Genomic DNA, 22,560 nt, shown 5'->3' with positions numbered 1-22,560 from the left:
GCGCCTCGATATGCTGGAACCAGGTTGCTTGACCAGAACTCTGGGAGCGCCAAAGCTGCAGCGAGAACAGCCGGCTTTGGGAGTTGGGGCAACGTGGCTGAAGTGTGGTCATACAGTCGATCCGAGTCAGACATGTCCAGAACGGGGCCACCATTGTGGTGTGAGAAGGAGGGATTTCGGAGACGAAGGTAAGTTCTAACTTTATTCCTAAGACACCAAAAACAACTAACACCCCTGCCCCTTGTCCCGTGGGGTGAGAGGCCACGTCCCCTAGTTTGCGCCACAAATGCAGACACATGACATTTAACAGTGGAGAAGTGTTCGGAGATAAATCCAGTAAATCAGACTACATTAAAATACAAAAATTATTTATAGAGTCAAAGAGAGAATTTAGCCGTTAAATCATTAAATCGTTCAAAAAAGTTGCTCTGGACTGATGGGTGACGGTATAAAACAACAGAGCGTAGGCTATCCTTGACATGTTATTATACCTCCAGCGCAGCAGGTGGTGATAATGATTCTCGTACTGAAGGCGTCTTTCCTGCTATCAGCTACAGAAGAAGACAATGTAGTTCCGGTTTATTTCGTGACCGTCTTGGAGCCGCTTCGGCAGTGTTCCGAATTTAAAAAACAAAACAAAAAAACGTGCTTACACGGGTGGCACACGACTGCAGCCCCATTTCCTCGCGACTGGATCGTTTGACTGTCATTTATCTGTATGCATTTAGCATGCTGTAAGCTAGCTGGCAAGCTTCCGTGACACTGCGTGGACCTTTCCATTCCAGCAAAGACACCGGCATGGAAAACTAGTTTTAAAATGCCGCTCGGTTCCGCGAACCAGGCCCAGCTGATCCGGTCATGTCAAAAGGATGAGTTTTATCAGAGTTTCCTCCGAAATAACGCGAACGAAGCTTTTCAGACGTTTGCAGGTAAGTTTGTTTAAAGATAACCGTTAACCCGGCGTCCTGGTTGTTGTTTGACTTGAGACAGGTTTGGCTGTACAAAAGTCAGCTGCTCGGTTTACTGTCATAACAAACACCAAGGGCTAGTCTATTTTCCATGTTGTGGCACAATCTTAACTTTTTTTCTAACATTTGATGGCATGGTATGACTATATGTGCAATTGCGATGATCACGTGGATTTTGTCATTCAATTAGAAGTAAAAGGCAAAGTAAAAAAAATAACAGATAGATGTTCTATCTGTTATAGAACATCTGTCTTTATTTCGCCCAGAACTATCTTATTATAGGCTCTATCATAGAACCCATAATAAGATAGATAAGAGAAGATAAACTTGATCCCTACAGGGGAAATTCTTTTGTCACAGCAGCGCAACAGTTATAGTGTCAAAATTAAATATGAATATAAATATAAGAGGAGAGACTGTTAAATGACAGAAAACAGAAAATAGCAAAGACATCAATGAATAAATAGACAGCAGGGAGAGCAACAGCAACAACATCGGGGATAAGAATGGGCAACAGAATGGAACTGCAAGGGTGAAAAATTGTTGGATTATAATAGATTGGATGGTTATTTGCTGACTGTTTCTTTTGGAATTTCTCAATAGAATTGTGTGTGTCAGTGTTAAATATTGAGCATTCCTTTTTGATCTTTTAATTGAAACATTTTAAGCTTGTCTTGCATTTTACAAACGCAGTATTCTCTGAAAGATGTATTCACAGCAATATCTGTAGCTTCCCTATCAACGTAAAGCTGCATTCTACATATTAGTAGGACATCCTGGAGTTTCTTGTGAACCACAAACGTGCCTCTGTAAGTTTGTAGAAATCAGTCAATTGGAAATGCAAATTGGAAATTCCTTCCTGTCAAAATTGAACGTGGTCTGTTTTCTGTACCTTTCAGACTCTTTATGTTGAGTATCATCAGAAAACATTGAAAACACATGTCTAAAATTATCTATTTTATCGAGAGAGCAGGGCAATGCATATATTTATTTTTTTCTGGGACATTGTGTTACTGTGGGTTGTTTTGTTTGTTTGCTTGTTTTTTTGTAAAACAACCTAACTTTGAGGCAGCAGTTTTGGCCTGTGGAACAACTTACACTTCGATGAGACTCTTATATCTTCCACCCATTTAATGAGACTTCTGATTCAATTTAACGAGATTAACTACTGAACCTATCATCTTCCTGGCAGGTTGTAAAACATGGCTGGAATGGAGGAAGGAGATCGAGCTACTGTCAGACATTACCTACTATGGATTAACTACACTCTCAGGTAGACTTATCCCCTGAATGTTGAATGCCACTGTGTGTTTTTAACTCCTATCTTAACAGCTTACTGTGTTGGTGGTTTTGACCAGGATACCAAACCTTGGGTGAGGAGTATGTCAATATAATCCAGGTTGACCCCAGCAGGCACAGGATTCCTTCTCACCTTCGACGAGGGTTTTTTATCCTCTGCCACACCTTCCTTCCTTACTTGCTGGATAAGGTTCTGGTGTGTCTCAAGAATGAACTGGAGGGCAGGCAGGAACCCAGGCAGCAGCAAAAAGTATCCGCATGGTGGAACCTTGAGTCGTGGCTGAGGAGGCACACACATGAGGGTGTGAGGAGGTTGTCCGAGGCCCAGAAGACGGCACTTCTTCAAACCGTGTCGGTCCTCCAGCAGAGCCTAACCCTCCTGCACCGCCTCCACACTGCTCTGTTCTACATCTTTGGATCTTTCTATCACCTGTCAAGGAGGGCCACTGGTATCAGATATGTAGGTTGAGATCATTTTTGCTCTGAGATTGTGATTCAAGGCTTTATGTCATCTTAAAGTGAAATTCAAGTATTGTTTTTTAAGAATAATTCTATTATTGATTGATGTATTCAGTATTGAACCTGAAAGAGTGTGTGTGTGTATGTGTGTGTGTGTGTGTGTGTGTTTGTGTGTGTGTGTGTGTGTGTGTGTGTGTGTGTGTGTGTGCGTGTGTGCGCACATAGCTGCGTGTATCAGGGCGTAGCAGTGATGATAGCACCATCTGGACCAGTTACAGGCTGCTAGGGCTGGCTTCCCTCATGCAGCTCTTCATCGTAGTGAGCCTACAGGTCCGTGCCTTCAGACAAAAACAGAGAAGCAGGCAGGAGAGGAGGATCTACAGGAACCTCCAGCCTTACAGGTCAGTGTTGCATTACACGCAATTATAGTACATTCCTGTATTTGGGCCAACACTGTAGTTTCACCTGTAACAAACACTCAATAATACAAAGCAGCAGCAGTTCAAATTGTAATGACATTTTGTGTATATGTATTAATTGTTCAGCTCCTGTCAGGAATAATTTTCACCCCCAGCCCCTGCCATTTTAACATATCATGTTTCCACGGCCGCATATAGTTCCAATGAGACCATCTCCGGGTTCAGGTCTGCACGCTGCACCCTGTGTCTGGAGGGCCGCCGTCAGTCCACCTGCACCCCCTGTGGGCATCTGTTCTGTTGGGACTGCATCACAGAGTGGAGTCGCACCAAGGTCCGCCTTCTACACGTAGCTCTCCTCACCTTCTCTGAAACGAATCAAATGATATCCAGAACATCTTCCTGCATTGACATATATTGTAATATCTGCTGGGGTTTGGAAAATCACATCAGAGCCAGAACTCGGGTGAAGTGATTTTGTCTCCACTGCAATGAAGAGTTTCATTGTACTTGAGGGTTTAGAGATTGCCTTCTCAGTGATTCTTGTGCTTAGACTTGTAAATATTTCAGATGAGAATTTTCACACACTCTTTCTTTAGAATAAATTTTATTAATCATTTTTAAATAGTAACAATTTACTCATTGCATTTTCCACAGTATATTGAAGAATAAAAGTTGTTCTTGTTTGTGTTACAGGCTGAGTGTCCCCTGTGTCGCGTGAAGTTCCAGCCTCATAGACTGGTTTTCCTCAGGAATTACAGTTAGTCACAGATATTCCCTCCTCTGTGTATTGTTTTGTTTTATTTATTTTTTTGTTTAATTACTGTATTGTAGGTCAGTTTACAATTATATTTTAGATTAAAGTTAACAGATGTTAATAAAAGATTTGAAATGAATTGCAGTTCTCTCAATTTATGGTCTATTAGAACCTGTACCAGTTGTAATAGAGTAACTAATAAAGTGGCCATTAAGTTGAAGTAACTTTCTCATTTCCTTCATTTTCTCTCATATCAATTGACCTGTAACTGAAGTGTCACATTCTTTAAGTATTAAAATTTCAATGCTGCAGTAATGTGCTACAGATGTTCACTGGACACCTGTACTAAAGGTCATTTTATCTACAGTTTGGTGAGTTAATCCACAACTCCATTAAGTAGGAACTGTCCTCACAACATGATAATAAAATTATTGCATTTTTATTTGTAAAACATGCATTTCTCCAGGATTAGTGGCGTTTCAGGAGAAGGCAGCTGTAAATATGCAGAAACATTGTGACAGAGGTAATTAAATTCTGGTTTATTCCATCAAAGGAAAATCAGAGCAAAATCACTTTGCGTTTAAAGTATTTAAATGGTTTTTTAAAACCATCAGAGTATTTTTCCTTTACTTCAGTGGGATTTTTAGATGTTGATTTTGTGTATTTCATGTTTCATCGCACAGAAGACAGCGAGACATACATTTTTGTATTTATTTTAGTTTTGGTGTTTTTCTATTTAACTCATATTTTTAAGTCATTAAAAATATGAAAAATGTGGTTGATGGGGGTTTCATGTGGCGCCTAAGTAGAGAGCAGTTAAGAACCTGTAGTTTTAAGCCTAATTACAGTACAATGCCTTGTCCTTAGTGAAAACAAACTCAGAACTAAGCAATATAAAACTAACAGAAGATGTGTTCATACATTGTCTGATAATCTAAGTCGACAAGGGAGGTAAAACATCAAATGACAACATAACATATTGCATCCATACAGCGGAAAAACATTGGAAGAACCGTCACGAAACCCATTGGGAAATATGAAGTAGTGTTTATCAAAAACATGCATATTAAAAAAATCTTTCTAATAAATGTTCAAGTTGCTCTTCACCCCCACCCCAAGAATGTCTATCCTGACCAAACACCTTCGGAGGTCCAATTTTGATTTTCTTAATAACATAATGCAACAGCCTCCTTCAGATCGGATCAAAACACTTCCACTATGAAAGTGATTTAAAAAATAAAAGGAGCAGTTTTCGGTCTCGGGGAAAGGGCTCAAGGGTGAGCGCCTGGTGGCTTGAACTGCACCCACAAGGCTCGGCCTGGATGGGCTCAGCCCAAACTGGCAAAGGGGTCCCCCTTCCCTTAAGCCAGGGGTCGGCAACCCGCGGCTCTTTCATTTTTACACTGTGGCTCCGAGTGGCTTGGGAAAATAAATTATAGATATTTAATTGAAGTGTATTTCATTTGTGTTAATTCCTTTTTTTTACTTTTAGTTCTAAGTTGAAAGACTATTGTGATCTTGAATTATTAAATAAAATTATATTTACTATTCGCCGCTCAAAGTAACATCACACTCGCGGAAGCCGGTATACCCACCAGTCGGTAAAGTACCAATTTGCAGATGCTGTGCGCAGAAGTTCAGGAGCAGAAGTCCCATAAACCAGGTAAAATAAATATTTATGAAGATATTTTGCAAATATTTATTTTTTATTGTTTACTGACACAGTGATTTTTTCTGGATTTTTTTTTAAAATTCAGGTCAAGGCTCCGCTACACGCTCTGAAAGCCCAAAGCTTAAAATGAGTTCATTACATAAATAAAATTTAATTTTCTCCGTAATACTTTGTATAAACAAGTGTGAAGTGTGTTGCTTCTGAAATTCACAAAGTGTAAAGGTAATAAAAAGCAATATATACAGTGGTACCTTTATTTTACACGTCAAAAAGTACGTGCGGCTCCCAGTGTTTTAACGGGGTCCAAATGGCTCTTTGGGTGTTAAGGGTTGCCAACCCCTGCCTTAGGCTAACCACCCATAGGAGGGGGCATGGGGGTCAAGTGTGATGTGAGCTGGGTGGTAGCTGGTTCTTACTGGGAGACTTCAATACTCACGTGGACAGCAACAGTGATACCTGTTAGACTCATGCGCATTGTGAGGGTCTGTTGGGATCATGGCTGTGGAGGTTCACAGTCATCCAGGTCATGGTGAATTCTTGTTGTGGCAACTAGACTTGCATTTATTTACTTGAAGATGTTTCACTCTTCATCCAAGAGGCTTCTTCAGTTCATGATATAAGACATTGTAAAGTTTTTCAACATAGGGTTGCCTGAGAGCCAAGTTTGAACGCAGGTTACAGTTGGTCTCTGTCACCATGAGGCCGGACTTTTTATTGGTAGTGTGGGCATCCCTCCAATTGGAATGTTGGTAGTCTGTTTGCAGCTACTCCTGTCTGCATGTTGAAGTGTCCCCAGGAAAGACACTGGACCCCAAGTTGTTCCTGATGGCTCAGTTAGCACCTTGCATGTCAACGCTGCCGCCATCAGCATGTGAGTGTGTGTCTGAATGTTATCTAGTGTAACCAAAAGGCAATGAAAGCACAACATGAATGGAGACCAATTCTAAAAGACCATTTCCATGCAAAAAAGTGCAAAAATCGCATTGTTATAACAATTATTATTGGACCAAAAACCTTGGCTCTTTTTGAAAATCATCCCAGATGTTTTTTGATCCAGTGATGCTCTTTATCATTGCATGAAAAAGAGGAACGAGCATTGGGCCGTATCTTTTCCTGAATGGGGTGTGATATGAACAAATGCCATAACAGTTTATAACACAACCAGGATGCTCAGGATGTGAGAAGTTGCTGTCCGGCTTCAGAAGTGGCCGGTCATGTTGAGGTTATCAGGTTGGGGGATCAATTGGATCTCTGGTTCTGCTATGATCCTGGGAAACGAGGACCTGGGAGACAGAGCAGAAGTGCATCTCACATCAGTCGTAAAGATGGTGTGGTACTTTACCCATCACCAATATATGGCTTACCTGGGAGAGTATGCCTCGAAGCCAAGCGCCGTAATGAAGATGTTGATGAGAACGGTGAAGAAGACGAAGACCGTGGCAACGTTGTTCATCCTACTCAACTTGGCGTGCTTTCTGACATCATTGAGATCATATTTCACTGTTGGTTGGGTGAAACAGAGAGAATAGGGGTGAAACAAGGTGGCTTGGCTGTTAAGAGTAATGCTGTTCAATTTGAAACTTTTCATCATCTGTTGTTTTTCCCTTAATCCGGATAAATCTTTGGTGCACAAGAAGCAGGGAATGAAACACTGAGCGCCAGTGACCTTTGACCCCTCAGGATTAAAAACAACACAATGTAAGTCAGGACTCTACCCTTCAAAGATGAAACCTTATAAAAACGACTTCAATTAAAAAGTACTGAATATCATCATAATATTGTGGAAAATGCTTTTGTAATCGCTTTTCAGAAAATGGTCAATTTTAACTGAATGCCACAAAAAGATTAAAAAATCAGAATCAGTTTAAAAGGAAGAATCGAGTTTTTTTGCGCTAGTTGTTTTTCATAATTTTCCTCTTGGATTAATCATACATTATGTTCCCTTTTTAGATGTTTCTGTTCTGTTCAAATCACACTGTTACAGAAAGTATTTCAGGTTTTCAAAGCAAAACATTAAGTGACTCACACAAAATCCATTTGTCTTCAAAATTCGGAGGAATTCAGATAAAGTGCAAGATTGTTATTAGCAGTTAACTACTGACAGATATAAGAAATAGAAATTAGTTATCTTTGCAGGGTGTCTGGGCTTTCCCTGATGAAAAGCTCAGAACAGAGCTGCTGCTCCTCTTTATCAAGTGAAGCCAGATGAGGAGGCTTAGGTTTCTGGCCAAGATACCTCACTGGTGAGGTGTTTGGGGCATGTTCCCACCAGTGGGAGGCCCCTGGTAAGACCCCTGACACACTGAAGGGACTGTGTCTTGGTTGGCCCGGGAACACCTCAGAACTCCTTGGGAAGAGCCGAGCTAAGTGACGGGGTTGGGGAGGTCTCAGCCTTTCTTCCCACGAAAACTGACTTAGGGTCAGAAAGTGGATGGAATGGATGGATGGATTTAAGCCTTTGGACTGAACATATGACAGTTACACAGGGGCAATTCTCCCTTGGGAAGCCCTTCAGTGGGATAATCCACTGGCCCTGAATGTACCAGTTAGAAGGCTGGTAAAACAGGTTATTTCCTTGTTTCAGTCTTTCATGTTGTGTGGGCTTTTGGGATGGTCATAAAATGATATGTCTTTTAAACTTTCACAATTGTTACCAGGCCCAACAAATCAAGAAAGTTAAATAGGTCAATGTTAACCTCAAAATAATCCAGCTTTTTACCAGCATTTTAAATCAGCTTCATCTTCAGTCAAACTTAAATGGACATGGAGTGTGTTTATGGATCTAGTGACTGATGCATTTCTGCAGTTTACCTTCAAGGAACATTTGCATGAGCATTTAACAGTCAACAAATGTATTTACACCTTGTAATTATAGCAATATTCACAACATTTGTCAGGTTTGTCACTCAAAGGAACCTCAGTGATTAACTAGCACAATATCAAAAAAGGACTTGCCAATGAAGACAAGCAACAGCCCCACGATGACCTGCAGGGCAATGGACATGGACAGCAAGATGATGAGGGGAATGTAGAAGCGGTACTGAGGCCCCACATACAAAACTGTCTTCATCTGGGACGAGTTGGCCATCAGAAGGGCCACATCCAGCATGCTCTGAGCCGCGCTCTTCTTGGTGGCATAGTGGTTTATGTTGATGGGCCGGTGCACCTTCCCGGAGTGGGTGACCGCCGCCTGCAGCACAGCACGCTCTGTTACCACTGCTTCTGTTATGATGGTTTTTTTTTTAATCTTTTTTTTCTTATGAAAACAATGGTGAAAGTATTTCATACATGGGTCTAATATTACACACATTTAAGTCTTACAGGAAAAGTATTGCTGATATTAGTGGGTGATGTGGTGATGTCATACAGATTGAAGGTAATTTCTTGTTTATTTGTGTCCAAGGACTATGCTAAGTTGCAAAAGTTGTGTTTCAGAAAGAGTGGAAGGCCAAATTCTTTTCACATGTCACTGCAGTGTTCTTATAAAGAACATGATAGTTGTTTTCCCTGGTGTGGCAGTTAAAGCACAAGGGAGGGGCTGCAGGCTCTGACTCACCTGGTTCACCCAGTAACAAACAACAAACTTAACATGCTCTGACATTTCCTCTGCAAACCTGCATACCAGACAGTGTGTATCAGCTCATCGCCTTAGAAACCTCACGGCCGCACAAGACAGCGCAGGTGGAAAAGAGAGTTTGCGCCCCCTCTTCCATGAGTTGCGGCTGTGTGACAACAACATAACTTTGCTGCCCAGGCAGAAAGACGGACCCCTGGCACATGTGTGAGTCTCAGCATGATCAAACTAAGACATTTTCAGACAAAATAGTAATTCCATCCTGTTCAGGTCCCTTTGTTTCCTGAGGATCCTTTTCCAGGACTTGTAATTCGACACACATGTAAACCGCCCTGTCTTCTTCCTTCTATAACTAATAGGTTCTCTCTCAATTTTCAACAATTTTCTGGAAAATATGATTTCTTATTGATTAATTGATTTTTTTTTTCTTAACTAATTTCATAGGTAGCTTTTTATTCACTGCTATGGTCATTTCATTTTAGTTATCTTCTAATTTTGATCTACACCCGAAGTTATATTCAACAAATTTTTATATAATTTGCTGTTAATTGTCAGGCCATCTACAACACTTTTTCAAGGTTATGTCGTATCAGTTACCCCAGATTTATTGTTTACTTTCAAGTCTTATTCATCAATAATTTCCCTGCAATTAAAGCTATTTTTTCAGCTAACCTTAAAATAAGTTCCGCCACAGTTTCAAGGTCTTTTTTCCCCAAGTCTTTTTCATTTAAGCTCTCAGTCTTTTCACTTCAGGACTATTTTTTCAGGATTATTTCCTTGTAAATTGCAGGTAGGTTTTACATTGTTGAAAAGTATATACATTAATTTCATTTTTATTTTCTATTCTTTGTTTTCAGGTCATTTTCTTCTGATCATTTGTCAATTACTTTTTCCAGGATGACAAAAGGTTATTTTTAGGAAATTGAGCTTATCCCCTCAAATTTTAATGTTTTCAAGTGACAACAAAATTTGTCAGTTGTTTTCAGTGTTTTCAGATTTCAATGAAAGACAACATTTTAACATCATACATTTTCATGTATGTGTGTATTTTTGGAACAATAAAAAAGGAATCAATAGATATAAATATTAGTCACCTGTGTGTATCCAAAAATGTAAATAAAACAGGAAATAATTGTTATTTTGTAAAATAATAGACGATAAAACAGAGTATGTTGCAAAAAGCTTCGCATTTCATCATCTTGTTTAAAATTTGTTTTAAAATAACAAATTAATTTGCAAAAACATGAAACAAATCAAGTAGAATGTTCTCTTTTTGCTTCCAATTTAGGACATGGACATTTAAATAAGCTGCTTTGAATTACTGAAGAATCCTTTTAATGTTAATCACACTGGGGAATCAAATGACTATTATGTAATAGTAATAATAAGTAATAATAAGTCTTTTTAATGATTAATCAGAAAATGCAACCGCTCCCTTTTTGCCCCCTTTGAAATGACCATGCAGACATATTCTGTATTTACAATGATTCAAATTATTGCACAGAAACACAAAAAGAATGAAAAAAAATAAGATAGCATCATTATTCCATCAGCTGCAACATGCCCCTATTCATAGCTGTGAATTAATAATCAAGAACTCATAATGACGATCTACTTGTAAAAAATGAAAATTGAAATAATTGCCTTTTTAAATGTACTTGAATGGAGGAACACATCGGGGAACCAAATTAATGTGAAAAGAAATGTTTAAAAGCTCAAGAAAATCAAAAGTGGATGTTAAGTAATGAAACTGACTCAAGCGTTCATTCCAAGTATTTGAACCGCATATGTGTAATTCAATTCACGGGAAGTACATTGTATGTTCTACCCACTTTTTGAGACAGCTGTAGTTACCAGTTACACACCTTTCTGTATAATGTACAAAAATGTCCCTGCATCCAAAACTAAATGGACTCTTGTCTAAATGCAGGCCCTGTGTAATACCCTCATTGAGGGTTTAAGTACTTTAAAGAAATATGTCACAGTCTTGCATTTTCTCACCTCTGCGTCGCCTGTTTTATTTAGAGCAATGCCCTCTCCGTTCATTCTGTCCATGTTTCTGCTGCAAGGGTGGAGTACTTATGGAGTGTGAGTGGCTGGTTTAAATGCAGAGGAAACAGCAGGGAAGGACCGGAATAACCAGTCAGTTGGCTCAACTGTCTCAGAGGAAAGACCCTCCCACTATTCAGCCTGCTTTACCCAAAACCTCCCCCTTCAAAAACATAATGCAAACTTTTCTTTCATTTCATTAAGTATTCCTTGAAATGTACTTTGTAGTGCAAGCATATTGTCACCATTCAAGCCATTAACTGTCGAGAAAATTAAGAATAAGGATAAGAGAATAAGAACAACTTTATATATCCCAAAGGAAATTGTGCCAGAGTTTCAAGTAAAACATAACAATAATAAATAATGGTGGGAAGTTGTATAAACAGTAAAAAAAAAAGGGGGGGGGGGTAAGAAATACAAATAAAACTATAAAGTGTCAAAGTCAAGGCTATAAAGTGATTTAAGGTCTTAAAGGTCTTATTAAAAATATTGGTTTTGTCAGGATCTCCTCTTAGCAGCCAAGAGGAGACACCTGATCACATCTCTTTAAAGAGCAGTGGCACGCTCCGTCTGGCGCCGGAGAATTGTTATTCTCCACCCGACCTTGTCAGACTACCCTGGACCTTGAACCCCGATCCTGCGAAAGCCCCCCACTCTGGACCTTTGGACCCCGACCCTGCGAGACCCCCCCCCCCCCCCCCCCCCCCGGACCTTGAACCCCTACCCTACGAGAGCCCCCCGGACCTTCGGACCCCAACCCTGCAAAGTTCCGGACTATCAATAAAGAGACTTAATCAAATTCCAGTTCTGGTGGTGTGGTTCCCTGTCCGAGTCCTCCCGTGCCGTGACAGGTTTATTTATTATTTTCACATTTTTATCTCAGACTGAGATGGTTCGGTCATGTACAGAGGAGGGATAGTGAATATATTGGTAGACAGATGCTGGAATTGGAGGTGCCAGGCAAGAGGTCTCGAGGAAGACCAAAGAGAGGATTTATGGATGTAGTGAGAGAGGATATACAGGTAATTGGTGTGAGAGAGGAGGATCCAGAGAATAGGGTTAGATGGAAAAGGTTGACTCGCCGTGGCAATCCCTGAAGGGAAAAGCTGAAAAGAGAAGAAGATTTTGACATTTTCATCTCCAAGGATGCATCTGTTTTGCCTCAGCAGCATTGGACTGTACAGTAACGGAACATAGTCACTGCCCATTTCGACAGTAGTCTGCTCGAGGAGTTCAAATGCGCTATGATGAGGCTGGACACATGTCACTAATGGACAGAAAACATTGCTTGGGAGGGGGACAAGTGGAGGACTAGCCCCTCAACCCTGGATCTTGGCCCTCTGAATGCAGACAGGGCCTGGCAGATGCAAGCTGACTTGGACCAAAGGCTCATCATCCCCCCAGTGATCACAACAACCAAAACTCATCCTTTGGTCTAAATCCTGCCAACTTGCTTACATCGTTGAGCTGACGGTGCAGAAGGAAGACGCCATTGAGGAAGCCTTTGAACATAAAAAGCCGTGGTATGCCAACTCAGCAACTGAGGCAGAGGGCATAGACTGGAAGATCAAAATGCGCCCGGTGGAGGTGGGGTGTAGGGCCTTTGTATCCAGCTCAACAGCAAAGCTCCTTAGGGAGGTGGGAGCCGGGGAAAGACTCATTGATAGGCCATCAGAGAACTGGCCAACGCCGCCAAGAGGACGAGCTTCTGGCTGTGGCTCAAGAGGAATGACACTACCTGGCAAGCGAATAACTAACTGCACACACCCAGGCTTGGTCAACCTGAGGTGGGCCTACCTCAGCAGAGGGTGTCTTGTGATAGATGGCTGAAAACACCCTGTGACACTGAGGTATACAACTGATGATGTGTCCCGCTGTTAAAGCCGCATAGCAGTCACCCCGCAGAGCAGCCATTTCTGTGTTCTCTTGATATGTTCTCCTCGATCTTCTGCCTAAGTTCTTTCCACGATCTCTGTTCTCCATGATCTTCGGCATGGGCTGTCTCTGCTCTCCTGCTTGGGTTCTCTGTTTTCTCCCCTTTTTCTCCTCCATAAGTTCTCTCTTTGTGTTCTCCCCATGTCCTCCCGCCTGATTCTCTCCTTGTTTTCCTGCCTGGATTCTCTTTGTGTTTTCCTTTGTCCCCTGACTGATTTCTTGCCAAGTTGTCCAGCCTGGCAACAATATCTCAAGACCTCCCCATTAGAAGTGATGCAAACATCTGCAATTGTAACACCTGATTTAATCAAATGCAGCATTACTGAATATATATTATATATTCAGCATTACTGAATATACAGTATACGTTGGTATGAATTATATTCATACCAGTGAATATAAGTTCCACATCAATTCCAATTCAAGATTTCAAGATTTCTTGTAATGGTCTCAATGTCCAAGACTTTATCATTGAAACAACAGCTACACAGAGGTAAAAAGTACAGAAATGAAGTAGTGTGAATTACGTGACACATAAATAATCTCGTTTTTATCATTAATTACTGCTTTTGCTTGATCTACTGCAGTGGTCCCACCAGGCACCCATGAATATTGAAAACATTATTTTACTACTCGAACCTTGTAGCTCTTGGCAATGCTTTCTATCTCAGTCTTTCTCTCTTGCTCTCCCTACCATCATCAATACATGCCTAAATGCACTGCGGACAACACCGTAAGAATTTCATTGTACAGGGAAACACATTTCTACAGTGTACAAATGACAATAAACACTTTGAATCTATTGTATCTCTTTCTACCCCAGCTGGTCGAGACAGAAGGCTGCTAGACATGTTAAAGTAAAGCAATGGACGCTGGGAAGACTCTCCCGTCAGTCTCCCCACGACACATCACAGTATTATGTGGGGGACCCTGTAAAAATGCTCCAAAAATAGTGAGTAATTGGAAAGTTGTTGGAAAGCAAGTTGTTGACAAAATAAATAAATAACTAAATAATGGAAGTGGGAACATGTTCTTTGGTCCACCCATTCCTAGGACATCAGAGCCCTGTCACTGCATCACTAAGAGCTGTGGAAGAAAATACACAATGACTAACATGGGGTGAAAATCACCCAAACGCCATTCCTTTTTTTATTATTATAATATATTAACAAATCTATATACACAACAAATCTGTTTAGCCAGGGGAAAAACAAAAATATACATTGACACAATAATCAGACAGCCATATTAAGAGTATGACTAAAATTCTTTCCATGCTGATACATATACAACCAAATATTGAAACAAATTTTTCAAAAATAATATTCAGATTCTGAAGGCCATTGCTAGTGGTGCTGTAGCGATCACTTCCTGAAGAAAGACTGTGAAGTGTGGTCTGTTGTCCATCCATTTCCTTTTGTGAATATTGTAGCGAGTCACAAATGTTGGGGTTTATGTTGATGCTTATTTTCTGTGTGATTTTGGGGTTGCTGGGAATTTTGAGGGTGTGATTTAGGGTGCAAGGAATTGTTTGTTTTTTTTCTTTTTTACCTGGAATTAAGGGGGACAGTTAGCTCTATTGAGTCTTGTGTGGCGTGGCTGTGTCCAACAACGGCTATTTCTAATTAAATGGACATTTTACTGTCAACCAGGTGTTTGCCCTGACTAAAATGCTACAATATGAAATTTTCCCAAGAGCAGCACAAATTGTACAAAAGATATAAAGTCCCTTTCCTTGGTGCAGTTTTCATGGGAAAGAAAAATATCTTTATCCTGCAGTTGAATTGACAATCCAGTTCTCCTCTCAATAAAGAAACAGTAAAATAAATTCTACGTATATCCCAAACCCTATACCTGTTGGAAAAAAACAGGGATGGAAGTCGGGAAACGACCTTCAATGACATCGGTGACCAAATTAATGCTAGCAAAAGACAGGCATAGATTTATTTTAAATAAATTTAATAAGGAATCGATTGCCACACTGCGGACTATGTATCTGACTCTACCTGTACCCCCCAAGGCAAAGGAGACCCACTTCAAAATTATGAATGACCCATCTAAAGAATTATTGAGGTTAGACTTTAATATTGACGATAATATTTGTACATTTTGTGAAGACAACATTGAAACCACAGACCATATATTTTTCTCATGCAAAAAAGTACAAAGCTTTTGAGCTAAATCTCAAAAATGGATTAAAGAACTTTTCCATCGTTCCCAACTTCTTTCTCAAGAGATGATATAACATTTGGTTTACTTTTAAGAAACAAAAGAGATGAACTCTGTGTCAATGTTATTTTAGGCCTGGCCAAGTTCTTCATACACAAAAGCAGAAATAAATATGCAAAATAACGCAAAATATGTTCCCCCAATTTTACGTTCTTTATAAACAATTCTGAATTATATAAAGAATCCTTAAAACTTATGGAAAAATCCAAAAACCAATGACAGGACTGATATTCCTTTAGAACAACCGAGTTAACCACATATTGTATTCCCCTTGCCATTTATTTATTTTACTTATTTATTTCAATTTCTTATTTTATTTTTAATTTATTTTTAGTTAACTTTTATTTTTTTATTGTTTCTTCTAGAATTAAACATTTCTCACAAACCTTTAATAATGTTCACTCTTACAGTTAATTGCATACAAACCGAATGTCGTTATGTACTTATGTTTCCTAATGTACGTTTGTATCATTGACATTCGATTCTATTTTACCATATTTGGTTGTACATATGTATTATCTGTTTGTACTATTTGTGTTCAAAAAATGAAAAAAAAAAAAAAAAAAAAAAAAAAAACGGCTTAGATCGAGGTGGAGACAGGAAGGCGCTGTATTTTAATTCGGCAAGGGAGCGAACGCTTCCGGGTCGCCGTCCCTTGGAATTGCTATCCAACATGGCGGCTCGCTACGCTATCCTCTCCGCAGGGCGAACACTCTTGAACCTACACGGCCGGACATCCAACGCCGGCATCAGGTTATTCTGCACGGTCGCGCCGGAATCTCACAAAGTGTCGATAGAAGAGTCGACCGAAGAATACAGGTTCGTCGAGCGGCTTATACCACCGTCACGGGTCCCCGCTCCGCCTAAACATTCCGGTCCGACACCGTCCGGCTGGATCCCTCCGGCAGACACCCCGCCGAAACTACCCTACATGGTCCGCCGCTCTCGAATGCACAACATCCCGGTCTACACCGATGTAACCCACGGTAACCGCATGATGACGCTGGTGCGGAAGGTGGAGGGAGACATCTGGGCTCTGGAAAAGGATGTGAAACTCTTCTTGAAGATGGTCACGGGCAAGGAGCTACCCACGCAGGTCAACGAGGTTACCATGACCCTGAAGGTCAAAGGTCACTTCGACGTGGAGCTGAAGGAATGGCTGGCAGGCAAAGGTTTCTGACTGGTGAACCGGTGAATAGACTGCTGTTGTACCAGAGACATTTGGTCTCATTTGAGACACTCAAAGATGGTTCTAGAAAAAACTTTTGTAATAAATTTATGATGACATTGAAAAAGACATTTAATGAGGGTCTGTTGTTCCTGCCAGGGCTGCTGCTGCTTTCAGCTCTTTTCTTGCTGTTTGTAATAATATCCAAATGTTTCTGGCTTACTTGACGTAAATTGCAATGCTATTTCTTTTTACTGAAGTTTGTACTTAGTATGCTTAGTGTTATTCAGATATTCTCCACACCATTATCTGGATTAGATTGTAAAATAATTTGACACCAAAAATCCATAACACTTCACAATTGCTGATCTTGACTTGTCTTATTGTACTTCAACGGGAGACTTGCTTGATGAGTGTATTGTTACTATTAATTCAGAAAGCAGGAAAATCCAGCCATAACCTGCTGAAATTGGAGATCAATACTTTGACAATTGATGGGTTGTCAGTTTCAAATACAATACAGCAGCATTAATAAGCATATTAGTGTAAAACTACCACAAACCCGTCCCATTAAAAACAACTCAGGACATCCAAGTCATTTACTTTGGGACACTCAAAAAGGAATTGAAATAGTGACATTTATTAAGGGATACAGTATTTTTCCTGCACATTAAATGCAAACTCTAAAATCTTAAATGCAAACAAGAGACTTGAACATTTCTCTCCTGGATCAGTTGTTGACTCCATGTGTGTGACAACAGTCTAAAGCTAATCATCTGGAGGGTTTGATAGTGCTGGTGATATTGATGATAAATATTCAAGGTATTTATTCTCTTGAGGTCCATTTAATTTTTTCAAGGTGTGCTGGAAACCTTCTGAAGCATCTGACAGATGTTAGGTAAAGTCAGAAAATGGCTACACAGATGGAGCTGGGTTGATCATGCCGTCAGGAGTGAAGACGGGATACAAAGTCTCTGTATCTCCTGCTCAGCTCCTCTAGCTGGTCAGCTGTTGGGGGGGGTTGATTAGTAATACCGTATTGATTTCTTTCAAATAGCTGAACAATTTATGACAGTAAACTTCCAGACATGGTTAAATGTAAGACATATATATTATTATTTGTCCTTAAAAACAATTATTCAGAAAGTTATTTACTGGTAATGGAAAAGTGAAAATGTGCAATCACATCCTCAAAATCCAGAATAATGCCCCGAAAAAGCAAAACATTTCCCCTAAAAATAGCTAGAAATTATTTCAGTCAGCAAGAATTTTTAGAATAATTAGCAAGAGTGCAAAAAACAAGCTCAAAAAATAACATTAACTATTCTTTGTCACTACAGCAGTCATTTTCACAGCAATGTAGATTTTGTGGTACACATGGAAGTTCAGAGAGGGGGTTCTGAATACTCCTTTCCTTTGGCTGGCCTTAACTTGATATCAAATATGATAAACTTACATAGTGTATGCTTCTGTCCTTGGCTCCAGTAGCGAGGCTGCACCTGGAGCTCTTTCAAATCACCACTTATGCAGACAGATGCTTGTGACAGTTCACTCAACATCTCCAGCTCCTGCCAGGAGAGACAACAGTCACAAAGACGCACTTGCACAAGTCACAGACAAACGTGGCTGAAGTATCGGTACCGTGTTACAGGCCAGCAGCAGGTTGTGGACTCTCTGGAAGACGTGGCAGTCGGCGCTTAAGCTGTGTGGTTCTCTGCTGCAGCAGTCCCTCAGGTCAGTTTCGTACACGTGGCAGAAAGCAGTGGTCAGCTGCTGGAGATCACAGGCCGCAACACGCAGCACACTGGGAGTGAAGGTGCCGCTGTTTGTCTCTGGCTTTGTCAAAAACTCACACTGATGTGACAGAGACATTGTCACAATAACAAACACAGATATTTTAAAAAGTGAGAATTAGGTTGTTACTCTATAGTAGTACAAAAAGCATTGATACAGTAATATCAAAGTTGTTATAATACCGGAATTGTCCAAATATTCCTAGAATACGGTCATCATCTGAAGTTTGAAAAGTTAATCTAATTGCTGTGGTAATTCAACAAAAATAAAGCAAGCTATTGCAGGTGAACTTTAAATGATGTCAAATGTCATTGAAGATTATGGAGCGTCTTGTGAAATTAGACCTAAAAGTCCTGATCTTTATAATAATCTGATGAGACATGTTTTTTTTTACTGTGAAGACAGAAATTGCCTCTATTGAAAAGACGTGGCTCCTTACAGGCATGTTTTTTTACGCAGGAATGAAAGAGTCCTACTACTATGATTTTTCTTCTCAAAATGTCAAAGTTTAAAAACATAGGTGAGCTCTTTTCCTTCTGGGCAAGAGCAGACAGTGGGTAAGAGTCTCACCTCCGACTGCAGCTGCTGCAGCACTGAGTGGGTGGCCTGCAGCAGAGCGCTCAGGTCCTTGGTGCTTCCAGCTGACTGAGTACCAGAAGACTGGGCTCCCTTCTGCAAAACCCTGAGGTGCAGACACATCAGAGAGGATCCGATTCAACATGCCACTCATCAAAGCTGGCAACTTATCAATCGGCTGTGAAACTACAAACCGCTCATACTTCATGTTGGCAGGCCAGGGGTCCAATGTAGGTGTGAGAAGCTTTGCAATCTGAGGCAGGTTATTGGTGGAAAAGAGCCTGGTCAGCAGAGCATCCACATTAGTGCAGTGCTCAGCAGAGGAACTGCCCGGAACCACAGTTAGGAGCTGCTGCAGGAAGTGAAGCTGCTGCTCTGGTCTGGCTTCTCCCTAAATGGGGGAAACAAACCCACTTAACAAAAACCATGACCTCCAGTGTTTAGGCCTGCAGAGAAGATCAAGGATTCAAGGACACAAAATTGGATCAAATCCTTTAAAATATTCTTTTTTTTCTTGCATTTAGTGAAACCAAAACAGACATTTTTGTCAGCAGTGGTTAATTCAATTAGGTAATATTTACCAGGAAAAATGTGGTCAGGAAGAAGTACTTTTGAAAATGTATTCTATGGAATTATTTATAGTGCAGAGCAATTTTAGAGGCATTGCCTGAAGATAGAGGTAATTGTCAGAAGCAGCTCATTTTAGCAACCGCAAAAACATTTCATGGTTTGTCATTGGAATAACACCCTATGGAATTCAAGCTGAGGTAACGCCACACCACGTTTCCTGTATGACTACTCTGATGCAATCAAACAGGAGGGGTTCCAAAAGACTTCCCCTCCCTGCTGATCAAAGTGAGTTGCCCATTAATATGTCAGACCCCTGACATGGGTGTGCAAGAGAGGTAGGCGATGATGGGTGGAGGGTTCGGCCCTGTGCAATGTAATCCATCATCCTTATGTCGCCCCAACTATTGATCTGATGGAATAAAAACTGTCCTTTCATTTAAACTTTGTATTCTCATTCAGAATGAAGCATTTTGCCTTGGTTCAATTATGGCCTACAGCATCTTGTGTTCATGCAAGTGTCAAATCTTTCTTAATTTAGTACAAATGTTTCACTATTGTCAGCTACATCCTTGGTCCGATTATATATGTAAAAAATGATCAAATATGTGTATAAATCTTAAAGTAATCAGTTACACACGCTTGTATATTTGTCTAATCTAATAATACTTAGACAACATTTGTTAAGTTTTAATGTTCCACTGGAATGAGTATTACTTATAAGTAGACAAGTACAATATTTTCAAGACTTAAACTGAAAAGTCAAGAAAAATACCAATCTTGGCTTTACATATTTTCCTCCTCAAGAAAATAAGAATTAAAACAAACTACAATTCAAAATTGCTATCACTGCAGATCTACTGCAATTTCATTCTATTCTATGTTTGCAGTTAGGCTATTAACTTTCCTGCATCAATAATGAACTTTGAAAGGACTACTGAGGTGCAGCCACTTCTCTGTAAAAGAACAGACTACAACAGCTGCATTATGAGGGAAATGGTGTTGCCTAGCTGGCATTTTGTGAGGTTGGGCTGCAGATAAAAAAGCAGCTGCCCGTAGATGTTCATCCAGCATTCTCAGCACAAACACAATCTCACCCTGATAAGGCCTTGACTGTCTTCTTTACACAGCATCAGCTGATGGCCAAGGGTCGCCATTTCTGTCAGAGGGGACAGATACAACCATAGGAGCTTCAGTCAGCAGTCTAATTGAGGGACACAACAAATTCTGTGGCTATTCTTCTTTGGTTTGGAAAATCACATGTCATCATGTCTTAGTTTATTGTTGGAAAATATATTTACGGTCTTCGGGGAATTTCTTCCTACTTTTTAAGGCTACTTAATTAGCCTACAGCATTTTTCATTAGTTTGAAATTACTAGTGACAAATTTGTAAAATAAAAAAGACATTTCTGTCCAACCATGATAAGTGTTTGATATTTGAAAAAGCAAAAGCATTTTATCACAGTGAGGCTGCATTCAATACATCTCATTCTACTGTCCAATGGTTCTGCTATTGAAATACTTAACGTAGAAATGTTTGTGTTTAAAAGATAAGAGAGCTTCACCACCTTTAATCAAAGCATCTGGGTCTTGGAGCCTCTTCTCTTTCAAAGTGGCAAAATTCGGGCTGATACTGTGAGGAAAAAGATCAAAACAGAGCAAATGAAATGATTCTTGGTATTGGACGTGATGTCATGAGGGTTCACCGAAATGAAAAGTTGCTTGATATACTCCTATGCCGTCAGACCTGCTGAAGATCCAGCAGAATATTTCTGTGCGAAGCTGTGAGGGGCTGCATAGCAGCTGCAACATGCTCTCTGAGTCCTGCAGGTACAGACCCTCCATCAGGGGGCAAGACACAGCCTTCAAGAGGATACATGTTAGACAATTAATGGGAGGACAACATTTTGTATTCAGTGCAGAGTAGAAAATGATGAGCAAAAGAAAAAAAATTGACAGAACCATTTACCTGACTTCTGCATTCATCCACTTCAAAATTGTTTTCTGTGTAAAATGCTATTTTCTATCAAATTACAGACACATAGTCTTGAACTGCCACATAGAGAAGACATTTCAAAGACAAGTACATCAATCAGAAAATAATGTTAACATATTAAAAATATATTTTCAAAACGCTTATCCATATCTGAACTGCAAAATACCTAACATTACTTTACTTTACAAACTGCATGTTGAGTAGTTTAATTGGACTTTTAAAGACAAACGACAATCCTAGGTTGGTGAGAGAATTATTATTCTTAGAAAACAACACTTGAATTTCACTTTACGATGACATATGAGTAGTAAGTAAAGCCTTGAATCAAAATCTCAGAGCACCTATTCAAAAATTATCTCAACCTACACAGCTGATACCAGTGGCCCTCCTTGAAAGGTGATAGAAAGATCTAAAGATGTAGAACAGAGCAGTGTGGATGCGATGCAGGACGGTTAGGCTCTGTTGGAGGTACGACACGGTTTGCAGAAGTGCCGTCACACGTGTGCGTGTGCACACGCACACTCATCCATACGCGTGCACACGCACACTCATCCATACGCGTCCACACGCACACATACGCGCACAGCAAATATGACATCCTCTTTGATGTGCGAGCCATCAACAGAAGCTACTTAGATATCACTCCATCTTCACACTCGGAGGACAGATATTAGAGCAGTTTGTATCAATGCAGCTTTTAAATTTCAATAATACTCGCGGGGTGAAGTGAGCAAGATTTTCAATCTGAAAAGTGAACGTGACGTTTGAAAATACACAATAATAGAAGAGCTACACCCAAGATAGTGTTGGTCGACAGCTTAGCATGTCGCCGAGTTCGACACACTGAAACTGAGTATTGAATCTACAGTAGTGATGACAAATAATTTGATAACTTCGTTCGGATGCCTTTGTCGTTTTAAAAATTGGATTTACCTGTAAAGCAGCGTATACATTCTGCGCCAGTTCTGTTTCTTTGAAAGCAGCCGCCATATTCTTCTTCCTCTTTAGTTATTACCGGCGGGGAATCAATATTATATATATACACATACTGCCACCTAACGGTCAATGTGGTGATGCCTCCTCTAAAAGGCCGTGTTTGG

At 40.2% G+C, this 22,560-nt stretch overlaps 4 protein-coding genes across 5 annotated transcripts; 2 read left to right on the top strand and 2 right to left on the bottom strand.

The window, feature by feature from the left end:
• The first annotated feature begins 567 nt into the window (after positions 1 to 567).
• pex10 (peroxisomal biogenesis factor 10) lies at positions 568 to 4,174 on the top strand. The gene is made up of 6 exons (XM_086159763.1): positions 568 to 929; positions 2,161 to 2,241; positions 2,327 to 2,727; positions 2,952 to 3,127; positions 3,344 to 3,476; positions 3,839 to 4,174. Exons 1-6 carry the CDS (start codon positions 818 to 820, stop codon positions 3,905 to 3,907), a joined length of 972 nt encoding a protein of 323 aa, XP_086015889.1. The 5' UTR covers positions 568 to 817; the 3' UTR covers positions 3,908 to 4,174.
• A 1,410-nt stretch (positions 4,175 to 5,584) lies between these two features.
• On the bottom strand, positions 5,585 to 11,556 carry LOC147227425 (ninjurin-1). The gene is made up of 4 exons (XM_086159764.1): positions 11,147 to 11,556; positions 8,527 to 8,761; positions 6,936 to 7,071; positions 5,585 to 6,854 (listed from the first exon to the last, which is right to left on the bottom strand). Exons 1-4 carry the CDS (start codon positions 11,198 to 11,200, stop codon positions 6,770 to 6,772), a joined length of 510 nt encoding a protein of 169 aa, XP_086015890.1. The 5' UTR covers positions 11,201 to 11,556; the 3' UTR covers positions 5,585 to 6,769.
• A 4,436-nt stretch (positions 11,557 to 15,992) lies between these two features.
• mrpl49 (mitochondrial ribosomal protein L49) lies at positions 15,993 to 17,167 on the top strand. Its single transcript, XM_086159383.1, has one exon. It carries the CDS (start codon positions 16,032 to 16,034, stop codon positions 16,536 to 16,538), a length of 507 nt encoding a protein of 168 aa, XP_086015509.1. The 5' UTR covers positions 15,993 to 16,031; the 3' UTR covers positions 16,539 to 17,167.
• Positions 17,168 to 17,182: 15 nt separating this feature from the next.
• On the bottom strand, positions 17,183 to 22,451 carry haus7 (HAUS augmin-like complex, subunit 7). Of its 2 annotated transcripts, none has more exons than XM_086159381.1 (9): positions 22,394 to 22,451; positions 21,212 to 21,327; positions 21,033 to 21,097; positions 20,561 to 20,622; positions 19,100 to 19,287; positions 18,891 to 19,002; positions 18,168 to 18,380; positions 17,983 to 18,094; positions 17,183 to 17,534 (listed from the first exon to the last, which is right to left on the bottom strand). In XM_086159381.1, exons 1-9 carry the CDS (start codon positions 22,448 to 22,450, stop codon positions 17,473 to 17,475), a joined length of 987 nt encoding a protein of 328 aa, XP_086015507.1. In that variant the 5' UTR covers position 22,451; the 3' UTR covers positions 17,183 to 17,472. The 2 variants fall into 2 exon arrangements, with proteins under 2 accessions (XP_086015507.1, XP_086015508.1); XM_086159382.1 differs by lacking the exon at positions 22,394 to 22,451 and adding an exon at positions 21,434 to 22,358.
• Between the last annotated feature and the right edge of the window lie 109 nt (positions 22,452 to 22,560).

Source organism: Fistularia commersonii, chromosome 14 (assembly GCF_037954325.1).
Source record: "Fistularia commersonii isolate RoL2024-O1a breed Wild chromosome 14, RoL_Fcom_v1.0, whole genome shotgun sequence".
Taxonomy (NCBI): Eukaryota; Metazoa; Chordata; class Actinopteri; order Syngnathiformes; family Fistulariidae; genus Fistularia; species Fistularia commersonii.
Note: the sequence above shows the minus strand (reverse complement) of the source record. Positions and strands in the feature narration are given on the sequence as shown.

Excerpts from the sequence above, each read along its gene's own strand:
- pex10 (XM_086159763.1), top strand. The coding sequence starts at position 818 with ATGCCGCTCGGTTCCGCGAACCAGGCCCAGCTGATCCGGTCATGTCAA. Across the intron at positions 3,128-3,343 it reads AGGAACCTCCAGCCTTACAG|TTCCAATGAGACCATCTCCG; the intron begins GTCAGTGTTGCA and ends GGCCGCATATAG. Across the intron at positions 3,477-3,838 it reads CAGAGTGGAGTCGCACCAAG|GCTGAGTGTCCCCTGTGTCG; the intron begins GTCCGCCTTCTA and ends TTTGTGTTACAG.
- LOC147227425 (XM_086159764.1), bottom strand. The coding sequence starts at position 11,200 with ATGGACAGAATGAACGGAGAGGGCATTGCTCTAAATAAAACAGGCGAC. Across the intron at positions 8,762-11,146 it reads ATAAAACAGGCGACGCAGAG|GCGGCGGTCACCCACTCCGG; the intron begins GTGAGAAAATGC and ends GCTGTGCTGCAG. Across the intron at positions 6,855-6,935 it reads TTCGAGGCATACTCTCCCAG|GTCCTCGTTTCCCAGGATCA; the intron begins GTAAGCCATATA and ends TCTGTCTCCCAG.
- mrpl49 (XM_086159383.1), top strand. The coding sequence starts at position 16,032 with ATGGCGGCTCGCTACGCTATCCTCTCCGCAGGGCGAACACTCTTGAAC.
- haus7 (XM_086159381.1), bottom strand. The coding sequence starts at position 22,450 with ATGGCGGCTGCTTTCAAAGAAACAGAACTGGCGCAGAATGTATACGCT. Across the intron at positions 19,288-20,560 it reads ACAGTCAAGGCCTTATCAGG|GGAGAAGCCAGACCAGAGCA; the intron begins GTGAGATTGTGT and ends TCCCCCATTTAG. Across the intron at positions 19,003-19,099 it reads CCCTGGCCTGCCAACATGAA|GGTTTTGCAGAAGGGAGCCC; the intron begins GTATGAGCGGTT and ends TCTGCACCTCAG.